Source organism: Sturnira hondurensis, unplaced genomic scaffold, assembly GCF_014824575.4.
Source record: "Sturnira hondurensis isolate 20B ecotype Veracruz unplaced genomic scaffold, ASM1482457v3 Scaffold0018728, whole genome shotgun sequence".
Taxonomy (NCBI): Eukaryota; Metazoa; Chordata; class Mammalia; order Chiroptera; family Phyllostomidae; genus Sturnira; species Sturnira hondurensis.
Genome location: NW_028091359.1, coordinates 924,170 through 952,169, shown reverse-complemented (window position 1 = coordinate 952,169; position 28,000 = coordinate 924,170). Strand labels below are relative to the sequence as shown.

Sequence of the window (28,000 nt, the reverse complement as noted above, 5' to 3'; positions counted from 1 at the left end):
TACTTTGTGCAATGGCCATGACTCCAGAGAGGGGCGTCATGATGAGGTTTTGAGATTGCTGGGGGTTATGGTGGGACAGACTGTGGATGTTTGTCAAGGTGCTGACAGGGGGCAAACCACCTCCTGAGACTGAGATCTGCTGGAGAGAAAAAAACAAGAGCAGCATGAGTGGAATTGAACCTGCAGAGAGCTGTGTCCAAAATAACATCACTTAGCAGTTCCTTGGCACAACTAATTAATGGGTAAATTCATCCATCCATCCATCCATTCACTCACTTATTCACTCAGTAACAATTACTAAGCACCTACTTCTGGGCAGGAACTGTTCTAGGTGCTGAAGATAGAACACTAAGTAAAATAGACAATAGTCCCCCCACTTACGGTGCTTCCATTTGTTGACTCTCTTTGAGTTACTTGCCTGTCTTAGAGATTCTTCGGCCCTTGGGTATCACGTGATCGTCACTTGCTCACTTGGGAAGTACCCTCTGTTCTGCTCTATGCCTTCTATATTGTTGGTGTTAAAGACAAGTGATTGCTAAAACTAGTAAGTGAAGAAACGTCCGGGGACTCCCCGGTGAGAGCAGGGCAGCTCTCACTGACTAAAGGCTCTACCAAGCACTGCTCACACATTAAGTCACAAACCTCACAGGAGTCTCACGAGGTGAATACTTCTGCCAATCTCACTTCACTGATGAAAAAAACTGAGGCTCAGGGTAGATGTGTATCTCGCCTGAGACTCAACGAGTAGTAAATGGTATATCTGGTATTTAAACCTAGGTCTGTCTGACTCCAGAACTCAAGTTCTTACCTTTCGTAGAAGACTTTCCCCCACTCCTACAATTATTACTAAGGGTTGGCAGAGAGCAGCCATTATTGAGCTTCTCTATTTTTCCAAATTTCCACTATACATTAGAATTCCCTTCCTTCCTTCCTTCCTTCCTTGTTGAGGAGATGATATTGTAATGATAAAGCTACTAAATAAGCCCTGGGTGCCAGGTATCCCCATTCTGTTCTACCACTATATTAATGACAGATTAGCAAGAAAAAGCTACTGATTTTTGAGTGTTTATTACACACACGGCCACTCTGAATCTTTGTATTGGTGATTGAATCCTTTTACTTAGTCCTACTAGTGTCTTTTCTGTTTTGATTTTCTTCACTTCTCCCAGTGTATAAAGGCATCGCAAGCATATAGTGCTGATAGGGTCTCTTCCACGCCAGTGCTAATATGTGCACATGTTATGTTGCATTGGTTGGAACTTTCTGAATAGTATTAAATAATGACAGCTGTCACAGTTTGTGCTTTGCTCCGATGCTGATGTTACCAGAAATGCTTCCGATGTTTCTCCATTATTATAAGGAACTATCAGTTTTACATGCACACACATACACTTTTTTCATGACAAAGTTGTTGACTCTTTATAATTTTAAAATAACTTTTAAAATTGTTACTAAGAAAGGACACCCCCCTCATTCTGAACTAACTCAGATGTTTTTGGTGCCATCAGGGAGCCTGAGAGTGCTTTTGGGGCAGGATAGATACGTACCTCAGGGGTCTGGGTAGTCTAGTCCCTCTTCCTGTATCTGTCGTTACGTAGGGCTGCCCAGATTATAGGTGGTACACCAGCACCCCTGTGAGACACTGTCTCCTTCCCGCCCTGCCCTTCTGATCAACCTCATAGCTTCCAAGGTTAATTTGAAAAAGAAACAAAGAAAAAAAAAACAAACAGGTTTGTTTGTGTTTTTAATATGAGCATCGAGAAGTAAGTTAGGGGTCAGGTGACCAAGAAGGAATTCCAGCCACATCAAACAAGAGAGAACCAGCCTGTTTGCTGGACTTGTTTTTCAAAATGTCAGAGTCATTAAAAAAAAAAAAAAAGGCAGTAACATGCATTCAGACTTCCCTTAGGTGATGCAGTCCTTCAGGAAAAGTCAAAGAAGTGACCATAATCTGCCATTTCAGTGCTGGATTTTAATGGTGAAAGAGATGCATGGATGCCTCATGATAAAAACAGCGTAAACGTGTTTGCAGTTTGTAAAGTGCTTTCACGGACTGGCCTCAATAATGACACCCATGGGGAAAGGCACCATGGTGACTGCCCCTATGCTACGGATTAAGAAAGTGACCTTCAGAAAAGCTGAGAGGCTGTGTGTCATTTGACTAGTCAGTGAGGAAGCCAGAGTCCAAACCCAGTTCCAAATCCCACCCACTTACCATGTTTGGGTAATCTTGGTCAAGTTCCTTCCCACTCGAAGGTGCAACCATTATTTCCTGCTTGCCTCCAGGACTGGCGCAAGCCAGGGAGCTGCCAAGGATCTCAGTCATGATCCTGACCTGGCAATTCTGTGAGCCCGCATCAGCTTAATGCTGCCATTTGCAGTCCTTTCACTGTGCTAAGTGCTTTACCCATCAACAACCTATTATTCTACCTACTTTGCACACAAGAAAACTGGAGTTAGAGAAGTTAGGACGTGGGCCCAGGTGGTAGAGTCGGTGTTCAAAGCAGCTACCTGCCTCCGAGGCCTGAGCTTTACACCATTACGTCATACTGCTTTGATGCTGTGAAAATAACCAGTACATGCTTTAAAAAAAAAAAAACCCACTAGCAACAAGGTTCAACGTGCATAGACTGCAACCCTAGACCTGGCCAGCTCTTTGCATGTCCTGTGCTGGACCTCAGCACACAGGGACTGTCATTCCTTGTGCAGCGTTTACTCAAAGAGCAGAGAGCTGCAGGCAGTCCTCACAACCACGACCCCTCATTTTATAGACGAGGAAACTCGAGTTAAGCAATGGCCATCCTACTGGTGATAAATAACAGAGCCCAAGACTTAGACACACTGGTCCCCTTGCTTGCATTCTTTTTAACCATATTCCCCTCTTGCATTGCTGGACCAAGATGTGTTAGATATTAACAGAAAACAGACTCTTGGATTTGGGCTTCCAGTAATAGTGACATAATATATGAGCCAGGGTGTTGGAGACTAGTGAAAAGCTGGTCCCTGCAAACAAACTTCTAGGTGTTTGCTCACATTGAGGTGTGCTGTCTTGGTCAATCATCAATCCAAGGATAACATAAATGTGTTGGACAGTCGGCGAAAGCACTTTACAAACTCCAAACACATTTACGTTGGATTCAGTCCCGTGAGAGCACTGCCAAGCAGAACAGGAAAAAGAAGAAAGCGTGTCCGCAGGGTGCCCCAAGGGCAGTGAGGCAGTGTGAGGCACTGGCCCCCAGGGAGGCAGTGTGCCTCTCAGGAGAATGAGAGTGGGGTGCTCAAAGGGAAACCCCAAGGGCCTTCAAGCAGCAGGAGTGGAGACTTGGAAGGTTCCATGCACTGAGAAGTCAAGACCTCTTCCACAAGGTGCCTTCTCCGGGGAAGCCTGGGTATTCCATATCCCTACTTGTTTGGGTCTCAGCGACTTGCCTGTGTCTCTCCCAAGGTAGCTGAGACAAACTGTTCATCATGAAGAAGCTTAAGGGAAGAGGGGAGGGCAAGGAGGCTGCAAAATGCTTCCCACAGGGACACCCTTTCATTTATTTTGCAGAGATCGCTAGCAGGGAGATCAGCTCGGGTCCCCTGAAACTACAGTCAACGAGGCCAGCTCTCTCCTTGGAAACTGCACTTTGTTTTTCCTTCAGGGAGCTGAGGACTCAATCACCTGTGACTCACCATTCCTGTGTTGGCTATACAGCACCCACGTCAAGGTCTAAAATGGCATCTTCTCCCTGTCCCTTCCCCCCACACTGCCCCCACCTGCCTCTGGGTCAGACACCTTGAGGGAATGCGTGCAGTTCTACCTGCAGCATAGAAGCCAGGAACCTGCGGAACCTCCTCCCCCTGCTGAAACACAAAGCCTGACCAAAGACTAAAGTTTCGCATTCCCCCTGCCCTTATACTGTTCTCGTCGTGCTTGTGTTCTCTCATAGGCTGCTCCCCCCTGCACTTGTGTTGCTGGAGGACTAGAACCTTGAAAGTCCAAATTCGAAAAGTCTATTCCCCACCAAGTGTGCTAAACTTACATCTGGGTGTAGACTGTGGTCATGGATATAGAAATCATTTATAGAGAGTAACACTGACATTACCATAACAACAACAATGTCACTTACTGAATGTTCACCTTACCAAACACTGTGCTCAGTACTTCCCATGTTATCACCCCTGTCTCCCCAATAACCCTATGGTTAGTTACTAGCTCCATTTTATAGATGAGAGAAAGAGACCCGGAGGAGCTCAGGAACCTGCCCAAGGCTACACAGATATTAAATGCTGGAACTGGGATTTGAACCTGGGTCATTGCAACTTCAAAGCCGGTGCTTCTTGCTTTCTGCGTGAGCACTGCCCCATCCCGCTTGCCAGGTTGTGCTGTGATCGTCACTAGCGTGCCACCAGATATCCTTCAAAATCCCAGATCAAGACGCTTCTCCCCACCTGTCATCCACTAAATCCTCACTTAATTGCTCTCTTTGCCAGCACCAGGGGGTGGTGAAGAGAAAAAGGGGACTTGTTTCAAAGTGAGGCCCTCTCTGGATTAAAAAAGCAGGCTTTGGAGGCCTTGGATGGGGGTGGTGGTGAATGCACATTTTATCAACACAAATGTCATTGGCAGCCCCAAAACAAACAGTGTCCCACCCGGCTTGCTCCTTTACGAGGCATTCAATCAATAAAATGAGAGCAGAGCTCTGTCAGATTTATTGGCTGGGTTCAAACCGAACACCTCTTCCACCCGCCAAAGGCTGGGTCACCAGCTCTAGCCTTCCATTCCAACTCTGGGCAGCCCCCATCTTCCCCGGTACGGCTACAATGGTTCATTGTTTGCGGCAGGCCTTGTGAGAAGTTGTGTTTGTTTTGCCTCTTATCTTATCAGCTCCAGGGCTACAATGGCCCAGGTGTACTCACCATTTTACCATCAGGTGAGAGGAGATTGTGGCCTGGGTCCAAGCTGGCTGGAGAGACTTGCTGTAAAACAGACTGGCTGGTCACCATGGCGCTGTTGCCGTGGTGACTGATTGTTGAGGAGGAAGTGACCTCATTGTTTCCCTGCTGGCTGTAGCGCACTCCTGCAAAACAAGGCAGACCCACCAGCAAACATTAGTTACCGCAACCAGGGCTCTGGAACACTGACCGGGCTCCTTCTCCTGTTTTCAAGGATGGATGACGAGAAAACAAAGTTGCTTTCGCCTCCCCTGTCTACCCACAGGAAATATGGGCTGTCTTTTTTCTAGGGGAAAGGCCTCTGCTCAGTTCTGGAATGCACGCTCCTTGAGGGCAGGCTGTTTCTATCCATCCTGTTTTGTTCATTGCTACATCCCCCCGTGCCTGGGCACCTGGCAGTCACTCAATAAATACATGTCAAATGAATGAATGAACGAATTCTGCTTGGTGCTACGTCAGCACCGTGCTTTTAGGATTTAGGGTCTTCCTTTCCTGGCTGCAGTATTTCTTTTATTCTTTCAAATGCATTCTAGAAATGTTTCCGTGGTGTCTCTTGGCTATGTGTGGCTGCAACGTATGAGCTGACACATTTTTACAAAGAGGCACTTGCCCAGCAACCCTTGCAAGAGCCGCAGCAAAATGCATCAGTCTCTGTGCATGACCCTTTTGGCTGAGCCCGAAAGGCCTGGCTGGGGGACATGGGCGGAGGACAGGGATGGGGCTGCAGAGGGGAGTCTTTGGCTCAGGGACTCACATTCCTTGGATGGGGTCCCGTTTGGCTGACTTCCAGGGCACAGGGGAAGAGGCGTCTGTCTGCTGGGAGGTGGGCAGGCAGCCCACACAGGTCGATGTAGATGCTTTGTAAAGCCCTGCAGTTTGGTCTGCAAGGGAGGGGAGAACCGAGCATGTTCACAACCTCACTGCTCTGACCTGCCCTCTAGCTCAGGAACCAGAATGAATGTCTGTGCTGGGTAAGCGAAGGTAAGCACAATCCTGCAGAACTTCCCAGGAAAGGGAAGATGCTGGGTAGAGACCAGGCAAGCGAAGGAAGAGGTTGGACAAAGAACCTGGGTAAGTTTGCTGAGCCAAAGTCCTGTTTGATGTGCCCATGAAACAGCCAAAGACAAAGTTGACGTAGGTGGACATCTCCCCCTAAGCTCAAGCTAGAGTGTTTTTGTTTTCTGCTTTGGATTTGATGAAAAAGGATTGGGGGACCCTCTTCTGCAAGGGAGGGAGACCAAATGTTCTAGGCACAAAATCATTTGGGGAGGTGGGCCAGCTGTTTAGCTGTACTTCTCCTTTTGCCCAGTTTCTCAAGAGGAACTGTCACTTTATAAAGTAGATTGATCCTGCTGGTCTGCTTCCCCCCTGCCCTGCCTCCTTCCCAAGGAGGCTAAAAGCCCCCCCAGGCAAGCAGCAATAACCAGCAGCCCCCAGTTCACTAACAGGAAGCTGGCCAAGAGGAGAACCCAGCCAGTTTTCCTTGGGCCCTCTGAAGAACATTACTCGAGGCTGGTTTGACCTAGAGTTTAGGAGGGCTGGGAAGACTAAAGCAGGGCTCTGGTCTTCAAGAGCAAGTTGTTTGACTCTTCACCATCCTTTGATTCAAGGGGCTGTTGGTGGGGGTGGTATCGGCAGGGGGGGCAGCACTATAGTTCAGTGGCTATTGGTCAGGGACATTGTATTTCAGGGAAAATGGGAGCCATGAAGTTAAGAAGGAAGACAGGCTTCCAGGTCTCCACACCCCACCCCTGGCCAGTCCTGTCTGTCTTCCTCTGCACGGATGTACATCTCCCTGCTTTCCTGTTCATCACCTTCTACTCCATATTATTGGCTTAATAAATTCGGTCTTTTTTTCTCCACTCGGCATTAGCTCACAGTATTGTTATGTGGAAGAAGGAAGACCTCAAACTTGTGAGCTCAGAAAGCAGAGCTAAGTTCAATGGGAAAGAGGGAGGCATTTCAAATCAATAAAAAGAAGAATTTTCTAACAAGGAGGACAGTGGGGAGGACTGTGGGCTATGGAGCTAGAAAACTCCAGTTCAAATCTTGACTCTGCTCTTAATAGATGTGTGATCTTGGGGAAATTTTCTCTCTGTGCCTTAATTTCTTCTCATAAAATGGAGAGAATGCTTCTATATTTTTTATATTAGAGATAACACTTATAAAGTTCCTGGCACCATGCTAATTACATGGCAACTATGAGGGTATAGGAATACACCCCAAGATATATGCCCTCAGACTCCAGAACGCTAGATAACTTAAGGCAGCTTCTAAGTACTGAAAGGAATTATCTTTCCATGGAGAATAGTTTCCAAAGCATCCAAACCTGGTGGACTACCGATGGTTTGCCCTGGAAGCAATTTGGGAGGGAGGCCTGGCCTGGCCTTCTTGCTGCCTCTTTTTGGAAGCCCTACACTTCACCCTGTTTCGCTCCTGCTTTCTCTGGCACCTCGACTAGCTATTTACCGCGCCCCCCCCCCCCGCCCCTCCAGATGCTCTGCTCCTGAGAAAGTGGTGATAACGCTGGGAGTCAGGTGTGTTTTCACCTCCGCCCCAGCCTGTCCCCACCATCGATTCAGTCTCAAGTCAAACAGACGCTGATTTTAGCCTATTTAGTTTGGCTGAAAGCAGAGGGCCGGCCCTCGGGTGATCAAATATGGGTCAGTGAGGGGCTTCTCCCCTACCACGGGCTCCATAATTATTTATTTTAAAATAATTAACCAAAAATATGCACAGGAAACAAAAGCCTTCTTTACAAGGGAGTCTGGCAGGAAAGAGTCGAGAACCATTTGTTAGAATCCAGGCAGCGCAGCCCAAGGTTGCTCTGCTTTTCCAACTTTGGTTTCTCCCCCAGCAGAACTTCTTCCTGTGAGAAAAAAAATGGTGGACCTCCCCTGTTTAAACACAGATGGGCCCAGACCTTGGTACATTCCTTTGAAGACCTCCCGCTAAGGGACGGTGTCTGCCTGGGAAATAGGGATCCCTGTTTTGATCTCCATTCTGCCATCCATGTATTGGGTGAACTCCAGCTCCCTCACGCCCAAGCCAGGGGGCTGCCCGCGGCAGGGAGGAGGTGGCTGTCATCACCGCAGAGTGTGGTGGGAACCAGGTCTGAGGCCACTTGTCCGCTCCACACTCACCTGTAACCTTTCCCACCGCTGCTTTTCTCACCAGGAATTTGGTAATCACTCTGGACCCTGAGAGGGTGACTGTAATCAGCCAAGTGCCTTAAAGGGGGGTGTGGAGGTGGAGGGTGTATCGCAAGGTATCTGCTGGTGCTCTTATTAAAGGAAGGAGACGCCAGGTCCTTGTGTATTTCACAAACTCAGAAGAGGGCTTGAGATGAGAATGAAAGTAGAGCAGTCTCTGGAGCCAGGCGACCTGGTTTTAAATCTCGACTCTACCACATAATAGCTGTGTGACTTGGGGGAAGTTACTCAACCTCCCTGATCTTTGGGTTCTTTATTGTTAACAATATCCACCCCTTGGCTTACTGGGAAGGAGACTGATGAATAATGGCTATCAAAGTACCCAGACCATGCTTGGCACTTAACAGTTGCTCAGGACACATCGGTTCCTCCTACTCTGGAACTGTCTTTGTCTGAAAGACATTTTTAGAAGGCCAAGTTCACAAAACCTTATTGGGCACCTACCACATGCCAAGTACTGTGCTAGGGAGCCTGTATTAAGAAATGAAATGACATCTTTCCTCTTCCTTGATCATTGTAAACTCTGAAAATAAATATTCAAAGAGGGCTCTGGTGTAATATTAACTGGCCAAAGATGCCAGGTTAATAGCTACAAAGGTCCCATAGGAGAAATGGCAATGCCAGAAGGTGGCCATATACCTTCCACTCACTTCCTGGCCCAAGTCACTGATTGGCCGCATCCCCATCACTGGCCCTATGGGCCACAGCAAGTGTGTCCAATGGCAAAAGTCAGCTCAGCTGGAATCTGGAGCCATCCCGGTGGCCCCAGTCAGGTTATGCACTTTCATGTGTTCCTAGTCCTCAGCATCGTGAGTAATGATGCCGTGCCTGAATTCCTGACAGAATGTGGGACAGAGACTAATCATTTAGTTTCTATCCAATGTGACTGCTCAGAAGTGTCAGAAAGGGAAAGAAGCTAATGGTTCTAAGAAGCCAGCATCTCCAACACCCATCTGCAGGGCACCGTTCACCCAGCTGCAGCTTGGGATTTCCCCCTAAAACAAAACCACACCATGTCACTGCCCTGTTTGGAAACCTGTGATGGCGCCTCACTACCTTCTGGAAAAGCCCCAACCCCTAAGACAGGAAGAATTGGGCCTTTGTGACTGTGGTCTGTCTTATGTGCAGCATCTCTCACCGCATCCCATATACTGTGTCAGAGTACCTGCCATTTGCTGCCTTTGTGCCTTTGCTTATGCTGTTCCCTCTGCCTGGAAAGCTATTCCCTTCTTCTTCAAATCACATCCTTTAAGAGGGCTAAATGCCACCTCCTCTGTGAAGCTTCCCTTGAATCATCCTGGTAGTTATCTGCCTTGTCCTTTGTCTTTTACATACAGTGGAGACCCTTACAGCTGGAGCAGGTCACCCTGTACCATGATTCTCTGATGATATCTTTACTTGTCTGTCCTTCAAGGAAGAGTTTTTGCTCACTGTAGCATTCTCAGAGTCTAGCAAAAGGCCTGACATTATGAATATTTATCGAATGAAGAAATGAGCCCTCACATGTTTTGAGTATCCATGCCCCACAACAAGGAAGCATCCTCTAGCAGAAGGAGAACCTACAGTCAGTTCTGCAGTAATGTCTGTACCGAAAAAGTGTGGATTTCTTCTGAGTCTACTGATATATTAGGGAATAATTTGAATGCAACATGAATTTTGCATTCGAAGAATTTGCTAAGTGAAATAGGCCAGACGAGGAAAGACAAATACCATATGCTCTCACTTCTAAGTGGAACCTAATCAACAAAACAAACAAATGAGCAAAATAGAACCAGAGACACGAAAATAAAGAACAAACTGACAGTGACTGGAAGGGGGGTGGAGAACAATGGGGAAAAGAAGGCAAAGGGGCAAGCAAAGGACACGAATAGAGGACTCGTGAGCGTGGACAATACGGCGGGGACTGACTATGAGAGTTGGGAGGACGGGGTAGGGGTGAACAATGTGGGAAAAGGCAGGACAACTGTAACAACAACCACAACAAAAAAGAAGAAGTCATAAATCTGCACCCAGCCGAATGGAGCCACAGAGGAATACACTGAACACCCTGTGTGCACAGATGTGTGCACACACACCACCGAACATCCACTATCTACCATTGGTTCACCACATGTGCTAAGAGCTGTATTTATCCACATCTAAGTTACAACTTCCTTTCTGATTTCCGATCACCCTCTGTCCACCACTTCCCAATAACTCACAAGTTGCAACCCTCATCCATAAGCAAGCTTTAGGACTTTTTCAAAGCAAAGTGCCACATTTATTATTTTACAGCATTTATGTATTTCTTAATCACGTAACAGGTGTAAAACTCTGCTAATGTTTTTATTCGAGTCTTACTACCTTTTGAAAAGTTGCAACTGATGGAGTTTTTGAATATTGTGCCCTTAATCCCATTTTCTTCCCATAAGCCCTGTGGTTTTTATGGTGTGACTTTGTAAAGCATGGTGGTTTTTATGATACGTATGTCCGGTTCTATAGAACTGACTGTGTCTCTGTGTTTGAAGACATGGGACAACTGCCTGACAGGAGGACCCCAGTGAAAAGCTGCTCTGAGTGTAACTAACCAAATTCTGGGCTTCAGGGGCTTAGAGCCACAGCCCCTAGAGCACTGGGTATCTAATCTAAGAACTTTGAAAAACAGCTGAGACCCCATTTCCGTGATTCCAAACATCAACAGGGCACCCATGTCGAGACACTTTAAACTAATAGTCTCCATCTTTCCACTTTGACCCTGATGATTGTGGGCCTGTCAGCTTTTGGGCCTTGGCATTTTTGTCTACAAAGTGGGCATACAAACATCATGGATGGAACTGGAAAGCATTATGCTGAGTGAAATAAGCCAGGTGTTGAAGGACAAATACCATATGATCTCACCTTTAACAGGAAGCTAAACAACAAAACAAACAAGCAAGCAAAATATGACCAAAGACACTGAAATAGAGAACAGGCTGACAGTGACCAGAGGGGAGAGGGGAGGGAATTTCAGAGGAAATAAGGGAGGGATTTAGAGGAACATATATAAAGGATACATGGACAACAACTGAGAAGGGTGGAAATGGGAGGGAGGCGGGGAGCACGGGGGTGGGATGGGATGAGAGTAATAGACAGAAAACTGTACTTGAAAATAATTAAATTAAAAAATTGGAGGAAAAACAAAACAAAACAAAAACAAAGTGGGCATACAGATCTCCCGTCCTCAGAAGCCATAATGAATGAATAAAATAAGGCTAGAAAAGCACTGGGTTATCCTGGGAGAGAAAAATGCTAGGCAGGTACTTCCACCAAGATGGAGGTGTAGGTGGAAACACTGTACCTTCTCCCACAACCAAGTTTAAAGACAACAAAGTTTTAGTAAACAAACACGCAGCCAAAACACAGAAAATTGAACTACACAGAAGTCGACAACAACAAACCGTTCAGCTGGGATGGTAAGAGGGGCGGAGCCAGCAGCGGAGCAGGGTCGGGCAGGACAGATCCCCCGACCCAGGTGTCCCAGTGGCAGTAAACAGATCCCAGGTGTGGGGTGGCGACCGGCGGACCCAGTGAGGGTGCAGGGCGCAGGGCGGCGGGCTGACCACGGTCACACATTTGAGTGCAGATAAACCAGCAAAAGAGCAAGCAGTGAGACAGACCACCCAGGCCCCAGCGGCGGAGAAATAGCAGAGGGGACCGCCATTGCTCCCCTTTGACCCCGCCCCCACATACAGCGTCACAACCCAGCAACCTGGGTTGCCCCACCCTGGTGAACACCTAGGGCTCCGCTCCTCATATGTAACAGGTTCGAACAGACCAAAACATGGCTCAAGAACTCAAAGCCCCAGAGCCGATAACACTAAATGACCAAGAAATAGCCAACCTCTCAGATGCACAGTTCAAACCACTGGTGATCAGGATGCTCACAGAACTGGTTGATTTTAGTCACAAATTAGAGGAACATATGAAGGCTAAACTAAGTGAAATGAAGGGAAATGCACAGGAAACCAATAGTGATGGGAAGGAAACTGGGACTCAAATCAATGGAGTGGACCAGAAGGAACAAAAAAATGTCCAAACAGAAAAATATGAAGGAACAAGAATTCAAAAAAAAATGAGGAGAGGCTTAGGAACCTACAGGACATCTTTAAACGTTCCAACATCCAAATTATAGGGGTACCAGAGGGGAAGAGGAATAGCCATGAGTGGAAAACTTATTTGAACAAATAATAAAGGAGAACTTCCCCAGTCTGGCAAAGGAAATAGACTTCCAGGAAATCCAGGAAGCTCAGAGAGTCCCAAAGAAGTTGGACCCAAGAAGGAACACACCAAGGCACATCATAATTACATTAGCCAAGACTAAAATGAAGGAGAGAATCCTAGAAGCAGCAAGGGATAAGGGGACAGTCACCTACAAAGGAGTACCCATCAGACTGTCAGCGGATTTCTCAAAAGAGACCTTACAGGCAAGAAGGGGCTGGAAAGAAGTATTCCAAGTCATGAAATCCAAAGACCTACAGCCAAGATTGCTCTATCCAGCAAAGCTTTCATTTAGAATGGAAGGACAGATAAAGTGCTTCTCAGATAAGGTCAAATTCAAGGAATTCATCATCACCAAGTCCTTATTATATGAAATGCTAAAGGGACTTATCTAAGAAAAAGAAGATGAAAAATATGAACAGTGAAAGGACAGCAAACTCACAGTTATTAACAACCACACCTAAAACAAAAGCAAACTAAGAGGACAGCTAGATCAGGAGCAGAACCATAGAAATGAAGATCACATGGAGGGTTAGCAACAGGGGAGTGGGAGGAGGAGAAGGAGGGAGAAGGTACAGAGAATAAGTAGCATAGACAGTAGGTAGAAAATAGACAGGGGGAGGGGCAGGAATACTATGGGAAACACAGAATCTAAAAAACTTGTAACACATGGACATGAACGAAAGGGGGGGATGGTAGGGGAGGGGTGCGCAGGGTGGAGGGGAATGAAGGGGGGAATAGGACAACTGTAATGGCATAATCAATAAAATATATTTTTAAAAAAAGAAAGAAAAATGCTAGGCAAACAGAAGGGTAAAGTCAGCCCAGAAAGCATGGCCAAAACTGCTCTTTTAGGAAGATGATGAGAGGGAGGTAGAGCCTCCTGGACAATGACAGGCTCAGCTTGCCCCCACGTGGTCTTTGGCACTGAAGCCTGGGGTCCCTTCCACTGGGGTGAGCTGTACCCAGAATCTGGTGGGATGCCTTTCACCCTTGACATTTCAAAGCCAATCTCCCATCCCTGATAATGCAGGAATGTTCCTCTGGCTGGTGGACCTCTGCCAGCAGGAGTGAGCGTCCCAGCCACCAACAGAGTAAACATTACTCAACTGGCCGGGGCTCTGTCACTCGCATTCTTCCCCTGTGTTCCTAACCTCACGCAGAGCGCAGCCCAACCCTGTTAGGTCTAGAATCTGGGAATTTAAACTCAAGCTGGAGGGATCATGCAAAGGAGCGAGCTCTCCCAAAAGGAAACCACCATGTCCATCAATTATGGGTAGACAGAGATGTCTTTTTTAAAAGGGTTAGGGAGAGGACCTGGAGGATCCTTGATGGGCCATTCTTGTTGGGCCCAGCACTGTGTGCTTAGAAATGTACTTCCTCTTTTTTCAAAGAGGAATCCTTTTTTTTTTTTTTTTTTTTTGAGGAGAGAAGCAGGAACACAAATGATTCAGTTGGGTGAACTTCTGAGACACACATTTGGAATAAAAAAATGTGAACCATTCCCCAGCTCAAATTTGGGAACTCTGGAAATGAAGGCTCTCAAATGAGTTAGCACCGCTGCCTCAGTTTCCTCATTGGTAACACAGGACGACTGCCAGTCCTTACTAATATGACCACCTCTGCCAGGATAAAGATGAACGTTTGCAAAGAGTCTAGGAGATGAAAAACCTGAAAGCCAGGGAGAAAGAGGCTGAAGCAAGATGAAAGCAATTTAAACACTGGGCTGGCTTCCATTCCAGATCCCTTTCTCCCTGCAGTGGCTTAGTTAGGAGCCCAGTTCGTAAGAGGAGAAACACAGATAGGATTGCGGGGACGGTAAACATTCTTGAACTCAAGGAGTAGAAGTTGAGTGATCCTTAAGGGAAGCCCACAAACCGGTTTTCTTATAAAAACCAAAGCAAATGTAACCAAGAAAAGAAAAAAAAAAACCTTTCATTAAAGCATCCTGGCTGAGAACAGACGCTAAGGTACGCGGTGCACTTGAGAACTTAAAATCGCACATGTCGGGGGTTAGGAGGCACACCGACCCCGCCTGTCCTCCCCACCAGGTCCACCCGCCACCACGTCCGGTTCCTACCAGAGAGCCAGTTTCTGCAGGCAAACGTCACAGGATTTGCAATGAGCACTCAGCCTAGAGACTGAGGCTGCGGGGGAGAGAAACCAGGCTGGCATTCAAGAACATGAGAAGCCCTCATCTATGTGGGTGTCTGCCTCTCCCCGAGAAGCAGATGCCCTTCGACACAGTGGAGAGCTGAGGTTCTAAGAGGAGGAGGTAACTTTCACTGCCTCTTGCTAAGGGTCTCCCAGCAAATCAGTGGTATTTCAAAGCCGATGCTTCTCCCTCTGCCCCATAAGCCCTAAACTGACTGCAGATATGTTGAGACTTCCCTCATGACCCACCTATACTTTGAAATGACTTTGTTTACTCATTTCTTGGCTGTGGATCTCTCACTGGGGTAGAAGCCCGATGAGGGTGGGGCCTGGTCTGCCTTCTTCACTGTCTCCTCAGTACCTTGTACAGAGCCTAGCTCATAACAGGCTCTCATAAGTATCTGCTGGATGAGTAACTGATGGATGAATGACCTACACTTCAGCTCTGACTGAAGGCTTCACCTTTAGTCTGTTCAGTTGAGCAGTGGAGAGCTGGTGATGGTATACATTTATCCTCTCAGTCTCCTGGGTTTTCTGAAGTTAGGGAGAGGCATGCATTTTTAAGGAGGAAGAGAGGGGAGTAGGACAGAAGGAGACAGAGAGGTTAAAAGTATAATCACAATGAAGAAATAGTATGGCCACCTTTGGGCAATTTCACGTTTGTAGATGTCAGGTGGGTGTGCCGATAAGTAAGTGTGACGCAGCAGGACTTCCTTTTTACACCTGCGATTTTGGACAGTACTTTATCTAGTGCAAAAAAAAAGAAAAGAAAATGGCCAGTGGTGCCCTGGGCAGGTGATTCAGTTGGTTGGAGTGTCATCACATACACCAAAACACTACAGGTTCAATTCCTAGTCAGGGCCCATACCTGGGTTGTGGGTTTGATCCCCATCCGGGCACATATAGGAAGCAACTGATTGATGTTTCTCTCTCACATCAGTGTTTCTCTCTCTCTCTCCCCTTTGCTCTCTCTCTAAAGTCAATAAACATATCCTTGGGTGAGGATTAAAAAATTTTTTTTGGAAAAGGGTGGATGGGATGCCGGTGAGGACCTCACCTCCACCTATTCTCTACTTCTTGAAGCCTAAGCAGAGCACCCATTGCCTAGGATGCTGTAAGGGGCATGGGAATGGGTGCTTCCACTAGCAGAGGCTCACCTTGTCCAAAGGTTTGGGGCTTCAGGTGGGGACCCCAAATTTAGACTCACCATGTTAGAATCCAGTTTTAGGCTCATTGAGTTGATTTTGGGGTGAAAAGGATCAATTAATGAGGCAACAAGGATGACTAAAATACTTTTTTTCTCCAAAGAAACCCAGAGTAAAACTAGGAAGGGTTAACAGTGGACATCATTAGGCCTAAAGGCTGTCGGGACAGACAGAGCCCTGCCTTTGTGGGCAGGGACAATGTGACTGTGACAAAGGCCCCAAGTCTTGGCTGACGAGGAGAATGATGACTCTTCTTGTGGGTCTGGGCAACAGGGGGAAGGCTATAAAGCCATCAGCAGACTGAGCCACTGGGCGTCCACACAAAAGTTAGGTCCTATAAACAGACATCTGTATTGTAACTGAAGGGCTAATAAAATTGCCTTAGAAAAGAGAGGTTTTCCACTGAGACCTATTCATAAGCGGGACCCTACTGGGAAGTGACAGTGAGGGAGAAGGTCCTTTGAGACCTGGCCAGTGGCAGAGCTGCTGTGTCAGGAAGGCTTTGCCTGGCCAGACCCTGGCCTCTTCAGCACCGTCGGTGAGGACGGTGCCATCAGCATCATGATTACCATCATCATCCCCATTATCATGACAGACGGGCACCAATCACCACCTCAGGGATGCCGGGACCAGGTGTTGGGCATGAAGACTTTGGAAGGTGGATGATTTATTGACTCCCATTGAACAGGAGCACCGGCGAAGCGCTCAGGGGGCACCTCCTGAGAACTGGTGGCTGCCTCGAGCTGGGCAGTTTTCTTCCTGTGTCTCTAAATGACTTTGGTTTGCAAAAAAAAAATCAGTCCCTCAGATGACTCAATAGACACATGGGAAGAATCGTTCTAGCTCTTTTCTTGCCCAAGAGATTATCCAAGGAACATAAAACTAATGAAAAGAACTACACTAAACCAGCAGACTAACTAAACTAGTAGAAACAAAACTAGTATTTAGAATATTAGGGAGAAAGAATAATAGTATATTCTTCCTGGTAGCATTTAGTATTGAGGGTTTTGTTTTCCCTTTTTTTGGAGAACTGTATACTTTGGTTAAGCAGTATTAAGGAAAGTAGAGCTGATGACATTGTTCCTAAAAAAGGGAAAATACACTTGAAATAATAATATATACACATGTTATATAAAATAAAACGAAGTCCATGCTGGGTTTAACTCTAAAACTGAATAACAGATTATAAAATGGGATTCCAGTGCTAAGTTTCTGGACAGAAGCCCTCTATAATTTTTGTCTCCACTCCACCAATATATGGAATGTCTACCATATTCCAGGGGCCGGGCTGTGGGCTGGGGACACAGTGGTGAAGAAAGCCAATTCAGACTCATGTGTTGGTACAGCCCACAACTCAACCACTTGGAATACATACGTAGTGAGCTGGCTTTTCAGAGACGTTAGGGACTACTTTCTTCACAGTGAGACGAAGACTTACTTGGTTTGTTTCTTTTTCTTTGATGGGTAGGGATGCAAAACCCTACACTTCATCTGGCAGGAGGGTTCTCAAGAAGGGGGAGGAGAAGACTCCATTCATAAAACACCTTGAGACAAATTAAGCACCTAATTTATGCCCATCATGCAAACTGATGTTATGTAAATAGGGGATGTTGTTCAGACCTTGTCCACCTTCGTCGAGCAAGAACTCCCTGGACTCCACTGCCAACCCTGTCTGACTGGAAGAGGCGCCCCGCAGCGGGCAGGGCCAGAAGGCAAGGCAGGCGAGCTGCCACTCAAAGGCCCTGAAAGTGTTAACATCCAGCAGTGGTAGGTGTCTGGTTTATACCCATTGTAAATCTGTTTATTGTGACTGGCCCCACCCGATCTGCTGGTGCTGTAAAGTTCTAATGGTCCCCTAATAAAGGTGGAAGGCCTCTCACAGCACACAATTCCTGAAACAGGGAAGGAGCAAGAGAGAGCTGGAGGGAGAGAGACAGATCAGGAACTGAACAATAAAACTCGCACCAGCAAACCTCCCTCTGTTCACTCAGGCAGCAGAGTCCTGGGCCCCAAGACTTGATGCCCCACACAGTCTGGAAATAGGAACCTGTCGGAGCTGAAAGGTCCAACACCTGCATTTGCCAGAATCCCTGAGAAGTTAAGTGATTCGTTCAAGGTCACCCCCTGCTGCTTGGTGGGTCACATCTCCCGAATCCTAGCCCATGGTCCCTTGCCCCAGCTGCCTAGAGCAGTACGAGGCCTTCAGGATGATCGTCAGCCCCTTACGAACCTTCCTTCTCCATCTAGTCTAGTGATGCCCAGCCCTGACTGAACATTTAGACCTCTTGGAACTTCCCATGTCTGACTCTCTACTCCAAATTCTGATTCAAAAAGGTATGAGTGGAGCCCCCGGCTGGTGTAGCTCAGTGGATTGAGCTTGGGCCTGCGAACCAAAGGATTGTGGTTCAATTCCCAGTGGGGGCATATGCCTGGGTTGCAGGCCAGGTCCTGGCAGGGGACACATGAGAGGCATCCATACATTGATATTTCTCTCCCTCTCTCCTTCCCTTCCCCTCTAAGGATAAATTTTTTAAAAATCTTTTTAAAAAAGGTATGGGTGGAGAAGCCATGGATATTTTTAATGAGCACCCCAGATGCCTTTTATGTGGCCTAGGAAGGAGGTGTGAACACCACAGATCTTGCTAATGTTTGGGTTTCCTTGTTTCTGGTGTCTCCAATGACAAGCAGGGTTCATAAAAAGGGGCCACTTCCAGGGAGAAAATACAAGCCACCCCCTGGTTAAGAACCCAGGGAGACCCAAAGCTCGCTCTCCTCTTGGTGCCCGGAGGGGTCCTGAGTCAACCCAACAACACCTTGTCACCCCGCACTGTGCTTGGCACTGGGCATGTTTTATCATATTTAAGCCTTACTTACAACAGCCTTAAGGAGATAGGTATCATGATCCCTATTTTACAGTAAAGGAACAGAGGCTCAAAAAGGCTGAGCCACTTGTTAGAGACCACACCACTGGATAGTGACAGAAACACAATTCAAGCCCAAGCCTGTTTTGGGTGCTACACCTTGCCACCCAGACATACCCTGAGTCAGAGTGTGGACCTGGCATGGGACTGCCTGCTGCCAACTCACCTTGGGGGATGCAGACACCCTTTGGGAAAGTCACTAATCACTAAAGATTGTCTGCACAGTGCTCCTCCAACTTGAGGAGGACCTGCCCAGTACTTGTCCCGGGAAACTTGGCTCCCGATCTCCTGAAAGTGTTAGAGAGATGAGCCCCATTGGTGCAGTCCCGAGTGGCTGAACTCACAGGTGTGCTTTTGTGGGCACTGATGAAGCCAGAGCAGAGGCCATGGAAAGGCCTTTTGAACAGATGCGCATTCACACGTCGAGGGAGACAGCTTCCAGAAAATCAGTCCTCAGAAGCCTCTGAGGCCACCCATGCTCACTGCAGGGATTGGGTCCACCCTTCCCTTCTTACTGCTCTTTGTCTGAAGTTGGGGGGAGATTCTCTCCTAAGAACAAAGACCGTTATGTTTTGCAGATTTGGCCTCCCCCAGGAAGGTACCCCACCTCACCCCAGCCCTAATTTGCAGGTTACCAGGACTAATTACTAACCAGCAGGGTACTCACACCTCCTTTAATTAAAGGAGGAAAGTGCCCTATTAGGTATAGAAAATTTCAGGGCTGTCTTATGAACCTGACCTCCTGCTACATGTTCAGAAGCCCTCCACCCCTCGTCCCCACCCCAACACACCCGTGGTGCTTCCCACCCGTCTCTCACTGTTTAGAGGATTTGTACTAAATTCCCATGACACTGGAAATGCCTGTGGATGTCACAGAGCAGTTGTTCTCAGAAGGACGAAGCCAGTCTGAGTCTGCTGCAAACACCAGGGTGAGGATCCAGCTCAAAATACTTCAATTCTCTAAAAATCAGGATTAAAAGAAACCTTCAAGGGGAAAAGAAGGAGAAACTAAAACCAAAACCAAAACCAAAATAAACGCAAACCAGGTCAGGCCAGGAACGGTAAGCGCTACCATTTACAAGGCTCTGCTGCCTCCAGGTGCTTCCCATGTATCTCACTGAGCCCTTCCAGCACCTGATGAGTGGGTGTCCACCCACTCACCTTATACATGGAACCGAGGCTCAGAGACGCCGGAGACTTGCCCAGGTGCACACAGCTGGTAAGCGGGCAAGTTGAGGCTAGAATCCAGACCTGCTTCTACTGCCCGTGACTTTGTTGCTAGGCCCACTGGATTTGTAAAAGGATTTCCTGAGGAGTATCATCAGTGTCTGTTAAATGCAGGGGCTGCTGGTGGTCGGGCATCCATGGCATGGCCTGCACACTGGGATTTTCAGAAGTTCCCCAGTAGATTTTCAAGGGCAGTAAGGTTCACAGGAACCATTGTCCTGGAGCACGGGTCCACCAACTGGGGTCCACAGGCCAAAGCAGCCTGTTCTTGTATGACCCGTGAGCTCAGAATGGTTGGGGGGAAAAAAAAATCAAAAGAAGAACATTTTGTGATATGTGAAAATTATAGAAAATTCACATTCCATTCCCCATAAATAAAGTTTTCTTGGTAGACGGTTGTGTGCACTCATTCACACATAGTCCCTGGCTACCTGTACTCTTTTATAAACATAGAAAAGACACTGTGTGTCCTGAAACACCTAAAATATTTACCACCAGAAATACTTTGTAAGCCCCCATGCTAGACTTCTCATGAACAGCTAGAATGCTAACCATGACCGAATGCTTCATTTGATTTTGTCTGGGAGCTACATTTCATTCATTTCTATGTATATTTCCCCTTTCCCATTTGTGCTTATACTTGTTTCTGAAAAGCAGGCAGAGACCTAAGGCCAGCTCTTGTGCCTTCCCATCATGCAGTTAGCTCCAAAGACCCCTGCAGGAATTGCTGCCTCTCTCTGCACCTTCCGTGTCCAATTCCCTCCACGTTCCTGCCAGTTCCCAGCAGACCTTCAACAAACAGAGTCCAAGGGCACTTCTCCCACGACCTGCAGCCCAAGGCGCTGTGCTTGCAGGAAGCTTCCTTCCTCCTCGGCGCTAACTGGAGGCCACAAGGAGTCCTTGAATCATCCAAGGGTCCTTCAGGAGGATTAGGCATGGCCAACAGGCTGCTTCCAGTGATAAGACTCCAGTGTCTCCTGTCCCCTTCGGCAAGAGGTGGGGAGCCTCGACAGCCCAGCAGCTAGTTTCTTTGTATGCAGGGCAGGGTTGGTCCCCTATCAGGGGAAGGTTGCCAGTAGAATGCTCAGAAGGCCAGGCCTCTTAATCTCATTAATATCCTGATTGTCTTCCCCAATTTAGCATCAGCCCAAGGGGCTGATACCGCAAGATAAAACGACCTTCAAATTCAACAGATCGAATGGCAGTCAGATAAAAGTCCCTATGAAGGAGGACGCTGGGGCCACATCCACCACTGAATTCCGAGTCAGTGTAAAAGGGTTTCCTCAAACAGCAGGCGTTTCAAGGCAGGATTTGCTTCTCTTCTGAACTGAAATAATCTGCTACTTAGGGATGATGGGGCTCGCTTACTGTGGTGACATTTGCTGCCCGAGATGAATATTTTTACAACTGCCCTCATAAACCCTCTCTCCTTGTCTGCTGCACAGGGAGGGGGTGGAGCTCCAGAGGTGAGCTGAGGTGCCTGTACCGTCTAAGAAGCCTCATTAAGTTGTTAAAGACATTTAGTGCCCCAGACAGTGCTGACTGCAAGGGCAGTTCAAATCCCCACCCAGATGGGGATGGGGTCGTGAAAGAGCTCCCCAGATGGGGGCTTTGATTTCTTCCCTGGGCAGGGCACGGAATCCACCTCGGTCAGGGGCAACAGCTGGAGAGGGGGAAGCAGTAAAATAACTGGACTGAGAGACACCCCCCCCCCACTCCTCCCTCACCTCCTTGGCCACACTCTCCCAAGCCTCTTTGTCATTCAGAGGGGAGTGGTAAAAATGTGGGAGAAGAGGCACTGCATGGGGATTGTGTGTGTGTGTGTGTGTGTGTGTTGATTTTCATGCCTGAGAAGTTCTGACCATCTATATAAAGCAAAGAGATATGGACAGGGTACAATAGCTCAAAACCTGTCTCTGCTACTTACTAACTCTATGACCTTGGACAAGTTGCTTAGATTCTAAACATCTCGTCTCCCTTGATTATAAAATGGGGATAAGGATACAGTTGGTTTCTGCCTGCCAGGGTTGTTGTCAGGATAAAAGATGATGCATGCAGGTGCTCAGCCCAGGGCCTGGTAGCCAGACAGTGTTCCATCAACACTAGCTGTTATGATGCTTCCCCTGTGTTACAGCTCTTGCCACTTCTGAGATTTCCTTGGGTCCTATGGATTTCAGCATCAAGGAAAACAATACAACCACACTGATATCCTAGCTCAGAGTTTCATTTGTCTGAGACCCAGGGTTACATTCCTGTGGGTGACTTGGGAGATGTGAAAGGGGGTGGGGGGGGGCAGCAGAATGCTCTGAGTTTCAAGCTCTGAGATGACCACTAGGACAATCAAGTCCTTTGAGCTGGGAGAGAGGACTAGAGTTCAGAGGGAGGGAGGAGTAAGCCACCACAAAAATGAACAACTCCTCTTGGGTAAATGAGGAGCTTATGTGTGGGGTGAATGAAAGCTGATGAAGACCTTCTGCCCCTCCCTCGCTGTCCCAAGGCAGCTGGGTGGTTCGCCAGAGGTGGCCAGGTGAGTGTGCTGCAGGTCGGAGCAAAGGGTGCAGTGAGCAAGGCCACTACAGGTCATGCAGCCAGGTCCCACGGAGTGGGCCAAGGCTAACCCAGCTTCTATCCCACGCCAACTTCCTCCTCCTCCTGGAGCCGATCAATACGAGCACCAGTCTCCAACCAGTCCTCTTCCTTGCCACCGCCCTGCTCTCTGACCTTTTGGGGGCCTCTCTCTTGATTCCGCTCCAGAATGGAGGTAGGAGCCATCACTCCGGGCCTGCTCAATGGCCTCAGAATGGGCTGTCATGGGGCCTATAACCAGGGACAGCTCCTGCTGGCAAGTGTTGGGATGGGGGGGGTGCAGATAAAGGCTTTCCAGGCTGAAGATAATGGCTGCCTACAGCCTGCTACAGTAACTGCAGGCTCCCAAGAAGAGCAAACAAAGGGTGCCCCTGTGACACTCCCTGGAAAGATGAAGGCCCATCAGCGGCAGCCAGGCTGGTTCAAAGCCCCAACTTAATTGTCAATTAAGCATGCATAAGGGACACAAAGCCATGACAACCCTGGGCTGCATGCTGATGTGTGATTGTAAAGCCGGGAGGGGCAACGCTGAAAACAGCTGATTCTGCTGACAGTGTGTTTGTAGGGCACCTTGTAACCAATCAGCCGCTGACAGAGGCAAAGTGCTCCTCCTGCCACTCCTATTGTGCAGGACATTCCAGGACCAGGGTCACACTGTGGTCATCGTGGGCAAGTGGGCCACAGCGCGCTAAACGTGGCTGGGAGGGAAGGGGCTCAGTGAGAGAAGGGATGCTTTCCTCGCCAGGAAGAGGCTTTAAGAGGAATATTTGTCTCTCAGGTGCCTCCAGTCCTCCTGGCTCAGATGCTGGTGTCTGGAGGGGAAGGGAGTGCAAGGCGAGGGGCTTGGGGCCTTATCTACCTGGCTCAGCCCTAGAGGTTGCAAGTGCCGACTCTGGGTGTCTGTTTCTCTTCTGCCGTCACAGAGCTCTTTCTGTATTCTGCATGCAGTTACACTGTGGGCCTGGTTAGAGACCAAGAGACCCCACCTTCATCACGGAAACTGCGATGACAAGTGCGGCCTGCAGCTCTGCAGATCAAAGCCTTCCCCTGAGCACGGGGTTGCAGCCTGCTGCCTGCCTAGCCTCAGCGCTTTTCCTAGGATCCCCCTCATAGCTCATGTGCTGCCGACCTTGGCAGCCTGAGAGGGGGACCCCCAGAAGTGATCCTCACATCCTTCACCCCAGGCACCAGCCTATGGGTTGCCTACTCTGCCATGCCCAGGGCCAGGACACATCTCACTGCCTTGTAGGAATAAGGCCCCAGTGTGTGAAATCTAAAAGGCAATCGCTTTCTGCTGCCTGTCATTTTGTTCACTGCCACTTGTATAGACCTCGGTAATTCGAAGAATAATGGTAATGACAGCAGGTAGGATTCAAAACCAAGCCCAGAGAATCCAGTCCCTGGGTATGGACCAGGACTAGCTTGGTCAACCCTGAGTGAAGACTGAGGTGGACAGAAAGGCAGCCAATGGTGAACAAAACAAAATAAAACAGTGTCCCACACCTACAGCTCTATACAGAGCAGTCTGTCCCTAGAAAGATGCATGAAGCCCCCAAAGATGACCTTGGTTCCCAGCTTGTTCTGGGGACTCCACGCTGGCATGATGCCTGCCAACCAGACAATAAGCTCGCAAGGGCAGGGACACATGTCCTACTCATCACCAGCGTGGTGTCCGGACTCGGTGTGTATGACAGGGAATCAGCCGGCCTCGGTGTCCTTCAAAATCCCTACCAGTTCTAATATCCCGTGATTTTTAAAAAGGCCAAGACTTCCAGGGAGCCCAGAGAATCTACTTCCAGTAGGGTGTGCCTTCTCAGACTGATCAGAGGGGTCTCTGGGCCCTGCTGAGTCTCCAGGACCTGCTGCCGTCCGTCCCTCCAGCCCAGCTCTCTGGGCCTCCTATCAATACGCGAATGCCTAAGCTAACGACTCCTCTGTGGTGACCTCACCACAACCCCAGCTTGTCAGAAAGCTGCTGGGCCTTTGTTCAGCTTGCAGGCTCCCTGACTTTGGTGTGGAGATCACAAGTCCCAGCACAATAGCCATTGTCTTCTCAATAATGCCCCTTGCCCCAGCCACGCCCCCCTGCAGCTCCCAGGTCCAGCGCCATGGATCGCTGCGGGCAGCCAGTGCTCTGGTGCTGCTCGGTGCTGGCCACCAGCCCTTTGCCACTGCCCTCCTTTGAATTTCCATAAGGGGGCTAAGTTATTCTGCAATCAGGCCAGTATTGGTCTGGGGGCTTCAGTGCCTCTCCAGAGTAACACGAACTTTCCCCGCACATGGCTGAGCCCTTCCCTTCCCTTCAGTGGAAGCTGGGTCCAGAGAAGCTCCAAGCCCTGACCCAGGCTTCATGCTGAACAGTTTTAGGCTCCCAGAGACCCTTGAAGAGGTCATGCTATGTGAGGGTACAGTGTGGAACAAATGCTTGGATACCACCCAGCTGGTGGCTCTGAGCCTGTGCCTCTCACCCCACACAGCATTTAGGTCAGCTCCAGACCTCAGGCCTCTCCCAGCAGAAGGGCAACCAGCAGGCAAGAGGAGGAATAGGTTTCGGAACCACCCTGAGGCTGGAACGGTGCTTGGCTCTCCTTTCACAAGCCCGATCCCAGAGCGGATCATGACACACTTCACCTGTATGCCACCGAACAGACCTCGGGAAGCACACCCATTCTACAAAGCCAGCTTTCCTGGAAGAACTGAACCCCAGGGGGAGAAGTGCTCGCCCAGCACATGCCTGACACAGCAGTCAGCATATAGGGGGGCTTTTCCACAATGAAGATGTGGGATTCCATCCTTACAAGCCCGTACCCCACAGTGTAGGCATTCTAATGTGGGCCGGGGCCTGGCACACAGAAACACATAGTAACACACAGTACTCAGTCGCTTTTGGCCAACTCAACACTAGAAAGATTTCAAGTGACTGACTCCACCCTAACTCTGGTAGAGCACAGAAGCCAACAAGCAGAGGCCACCCATAGAGTGGCCCTGCCCCAGAGGTCCCTGGGCTCCTCCTGCTGGAGCTGGACAGAGCCCCGACATGAGATATGGCCAGGAAACCTCTCTGCTTGTAGTTTGGACCTGGCATACCTACAAAGTAGTCTTCTTGGTCCAATCAGATGGTGGCACTGACCCCCAGAGGGAGAAGATGGGGGACCAGAGAAGAATGGGGCGAAGGGCTCCCTGGAGGCTGAGCAAGGACTCAGAGGAAACCTGACCACAGCCACACACTGTGTTCGTGAGAATGTTCTGGTAACAGGAGGGGCCAGGCCTTGGTTCCTCCCTAAGCATTTCCTCCTCTGAAAAATCTTGAGCCAGCTGAGACCCTTGAGAGAAGCAGGCTGGTTGGGTGGTCATGGAGTAGCGTCCAGGACCTGCTTACCTGACAGCTTGTTGGGAGGAGAGGTGCTGGGCTGGTGGTGGGGGGAGCCGTGGGAGAGCAGGGGGTTCAGGCTGTGTGTCTGGTTGGAGCTGTAGGCGTCCATGGCCAGCTTCTGCCGGAAGGCCTCCTCTTTCCTGCGGTTGGCAAACCAGTTGTAGACACGGACCTCAGTGACCAGGTTGGAGCCCAGGCCGTGAGCTTTGGAGGGGGAGACGCCTCGCTGCAAACATTCTGCCCTGAGAACGGGTAAAGGAGAGACGGTGAGTGGTGGTGGCCAGGGGGCGGCTGGCTGTGCTTGGCCCCAAATGAGTAATCACAGTGGTTTCGGGTAAGAGTGGGAAGAGACCAAGGAGAGAGTGGGAGTGTGAAATAGCGTATCCAGAGAAAAAGTTGCCTGTGTAGCTCTCTGATGAGAAGGCTGGAATGAGGCTCAGCACAGGTACCAAGCAAGCTCTGTTGCCTAGAAGCCAGGGGCTTAGCCTCTGATGTGGCTCCGGGGAGAAAAGAGCAAGCTGGGGACCAGCAATGCAGGAGGGAGGTCCACACTAGGCTTCCTGACACCCTCTTCCCGAGAATATTGCTATTCTTCCCACCCTGCAAAAGCCAAAGTCCTTGGCTGGCCGGCTGGCTGAGTCCCTTCATAGCACTCTTAAGGAATTCCAGTATTTTGGGGTTTGGACACCCCAAAAGGGTGCCTGGGAAGCCAGATCCCTTATTTGTACTGCAGGATCCCCACCAAAGAGCAGGTTGGGTAAGGTATAAAGGAGCGCATGCAGAGATGGCTGGTCTCCAGTTTTATCTTTGCTGATGAACCCCCAATTCCTGGGATGAGAGAAGTTTTTAGACACCACTGGGTGCTGTCAAGAGCAGAACACAGCCTGAGGACTCTGGGACAAGCACAGATTACTTCCTGGCCTGACTTTGCTCACCACACCATTCCCCTGCTAGAGCCTGTTGAGAGAGAAAGAGAGAGACAGAGAGAGAGAGAGACAGAGACAGAGACAGAGAGAGAGAGAGAGAGACAGAGAGACACCACTGGTCTTGGCCAGAGCCAAGAGCAGAATTTTAAGAAAGCCACTGTTGGAGTCAGGAAGGATGGGGCAGGGATGAAGCAAAAAGAGAACTCAAGGGTTTCTAATAGTTTTCTTTACAATTACATGTATGGGTAGAGTGGACTGAATAGATCCAACCAATCTAGCTCTCCTGCCACGTGTCCTTGTGGACCAACACATGCACGTGTAATTGGCTGAGGACAGAGCCAGTCTGTGGCTAAGGGGTAGTTTCTTCCTGGTCTATGTGAAGGTCAAACACACGACTCCCGTTTCACTGGCATCATATTTTAGACCAGCACTCTCCAGAGTATCTTCTGGAATAACAGTTCACAGGGGTAGATCCCAGGGTAAAAAAAAGATCCCGCGGTTAACAAACCAGTTCAACAAAGCTACGTGGGTTGCTTAACTGCAGGACTTCTCAGAGCCTCTATGATTCCCTAAGAAGTATGCACGTGATGTTCCTCACATTTGTTTATTAATGATGTGAAGTTATAGTTCCATGGAACACACTTGGGGAAATCCTAACTGAGCCACACCTCTCTGGGTAGGAGTGTCTCGGTGTCCCAGGGCTGGGGGGATGGATCTCGGGTCCAGGTGCTCGCCCGCCTGCTTGGGGGCGCTTTCGGTGGCATTACCTGTTGCACTCCTCCACTAAGGCCTCCCTCTCTTCCTTGCTGGGGTTCTTTTGCCGGTCGTAGGCCTGGTACAAGATTTGCTGGGATGCGGGCCCCCATTTGAACCGGTTGCGACGCATCTTCTTGTTGGGGGGCTCAGAGCAGGCATCATCGGACTGCCCAGGCCCCTGGCTCTGTTGACTGAACTCTGGAAAGAGAAACAGCAGCTGATCCTGACTGCTTTTGTCTGTCATATTTCCAGAACTCTGGACTGTCTGGTTGAATTCTGAAAAAAGAGAAAGGAGTAGATTTGATAGGGTCTACAGCCTTCACTTGGCAGACAGACAGACAGACAAACAAAAACATTTTTATTCCTCTCCCCTAAGCCTTGTGACCTACTGTTATTGTATGAGAGAGTACGGGGGGAGGCTCCCGACAGGCCCCTCACTGCCCACTTCAGTTCATGCCACCAAAGC

The 28,000-nt window shown here is 48.8% G+C and overlaps 1 protein-coding gene across 4 annotated transcripts in view; it reads right to left on the bottom strand.

Annotated features, from left to right (window-relative positions):
- Window positions 1–28,000, bottom strand: part of HNF1B (HNF1 homeobox B) — a 53,735-nt gene that overhangs the window by 16,051 nt on the left and 9,684 nt on the right. Inside the window, exons 3-6 of one of the 4 annotated variants that reach the window (XM_037070112.1) lie at window positions 27,546–27,810; window positions 25,859–26,094; window positions 4,903–5,063; window positions 4–139 (exon numbers count right to left, since the gene is read on the bottom strand). In XM_037070112.1, the coding sequence (XP_036926007.1) occupies window positions 4–139; window positions 4,903–5,063; window positions 25,859–26,094; window positions 27,546–27,810 (798 nt within the window). The remainder of the gene's footprint in view (window positions 1–3; window positions 140–4,902; window positions 5,064–25,858; window positions 26,095–27,545; window positions 27,811–28,000) is intronic. The other 3 variants (XM_037070113.1, XM_037070114.1, XM_037070116.1) reach the window with 3 other exon arrangements.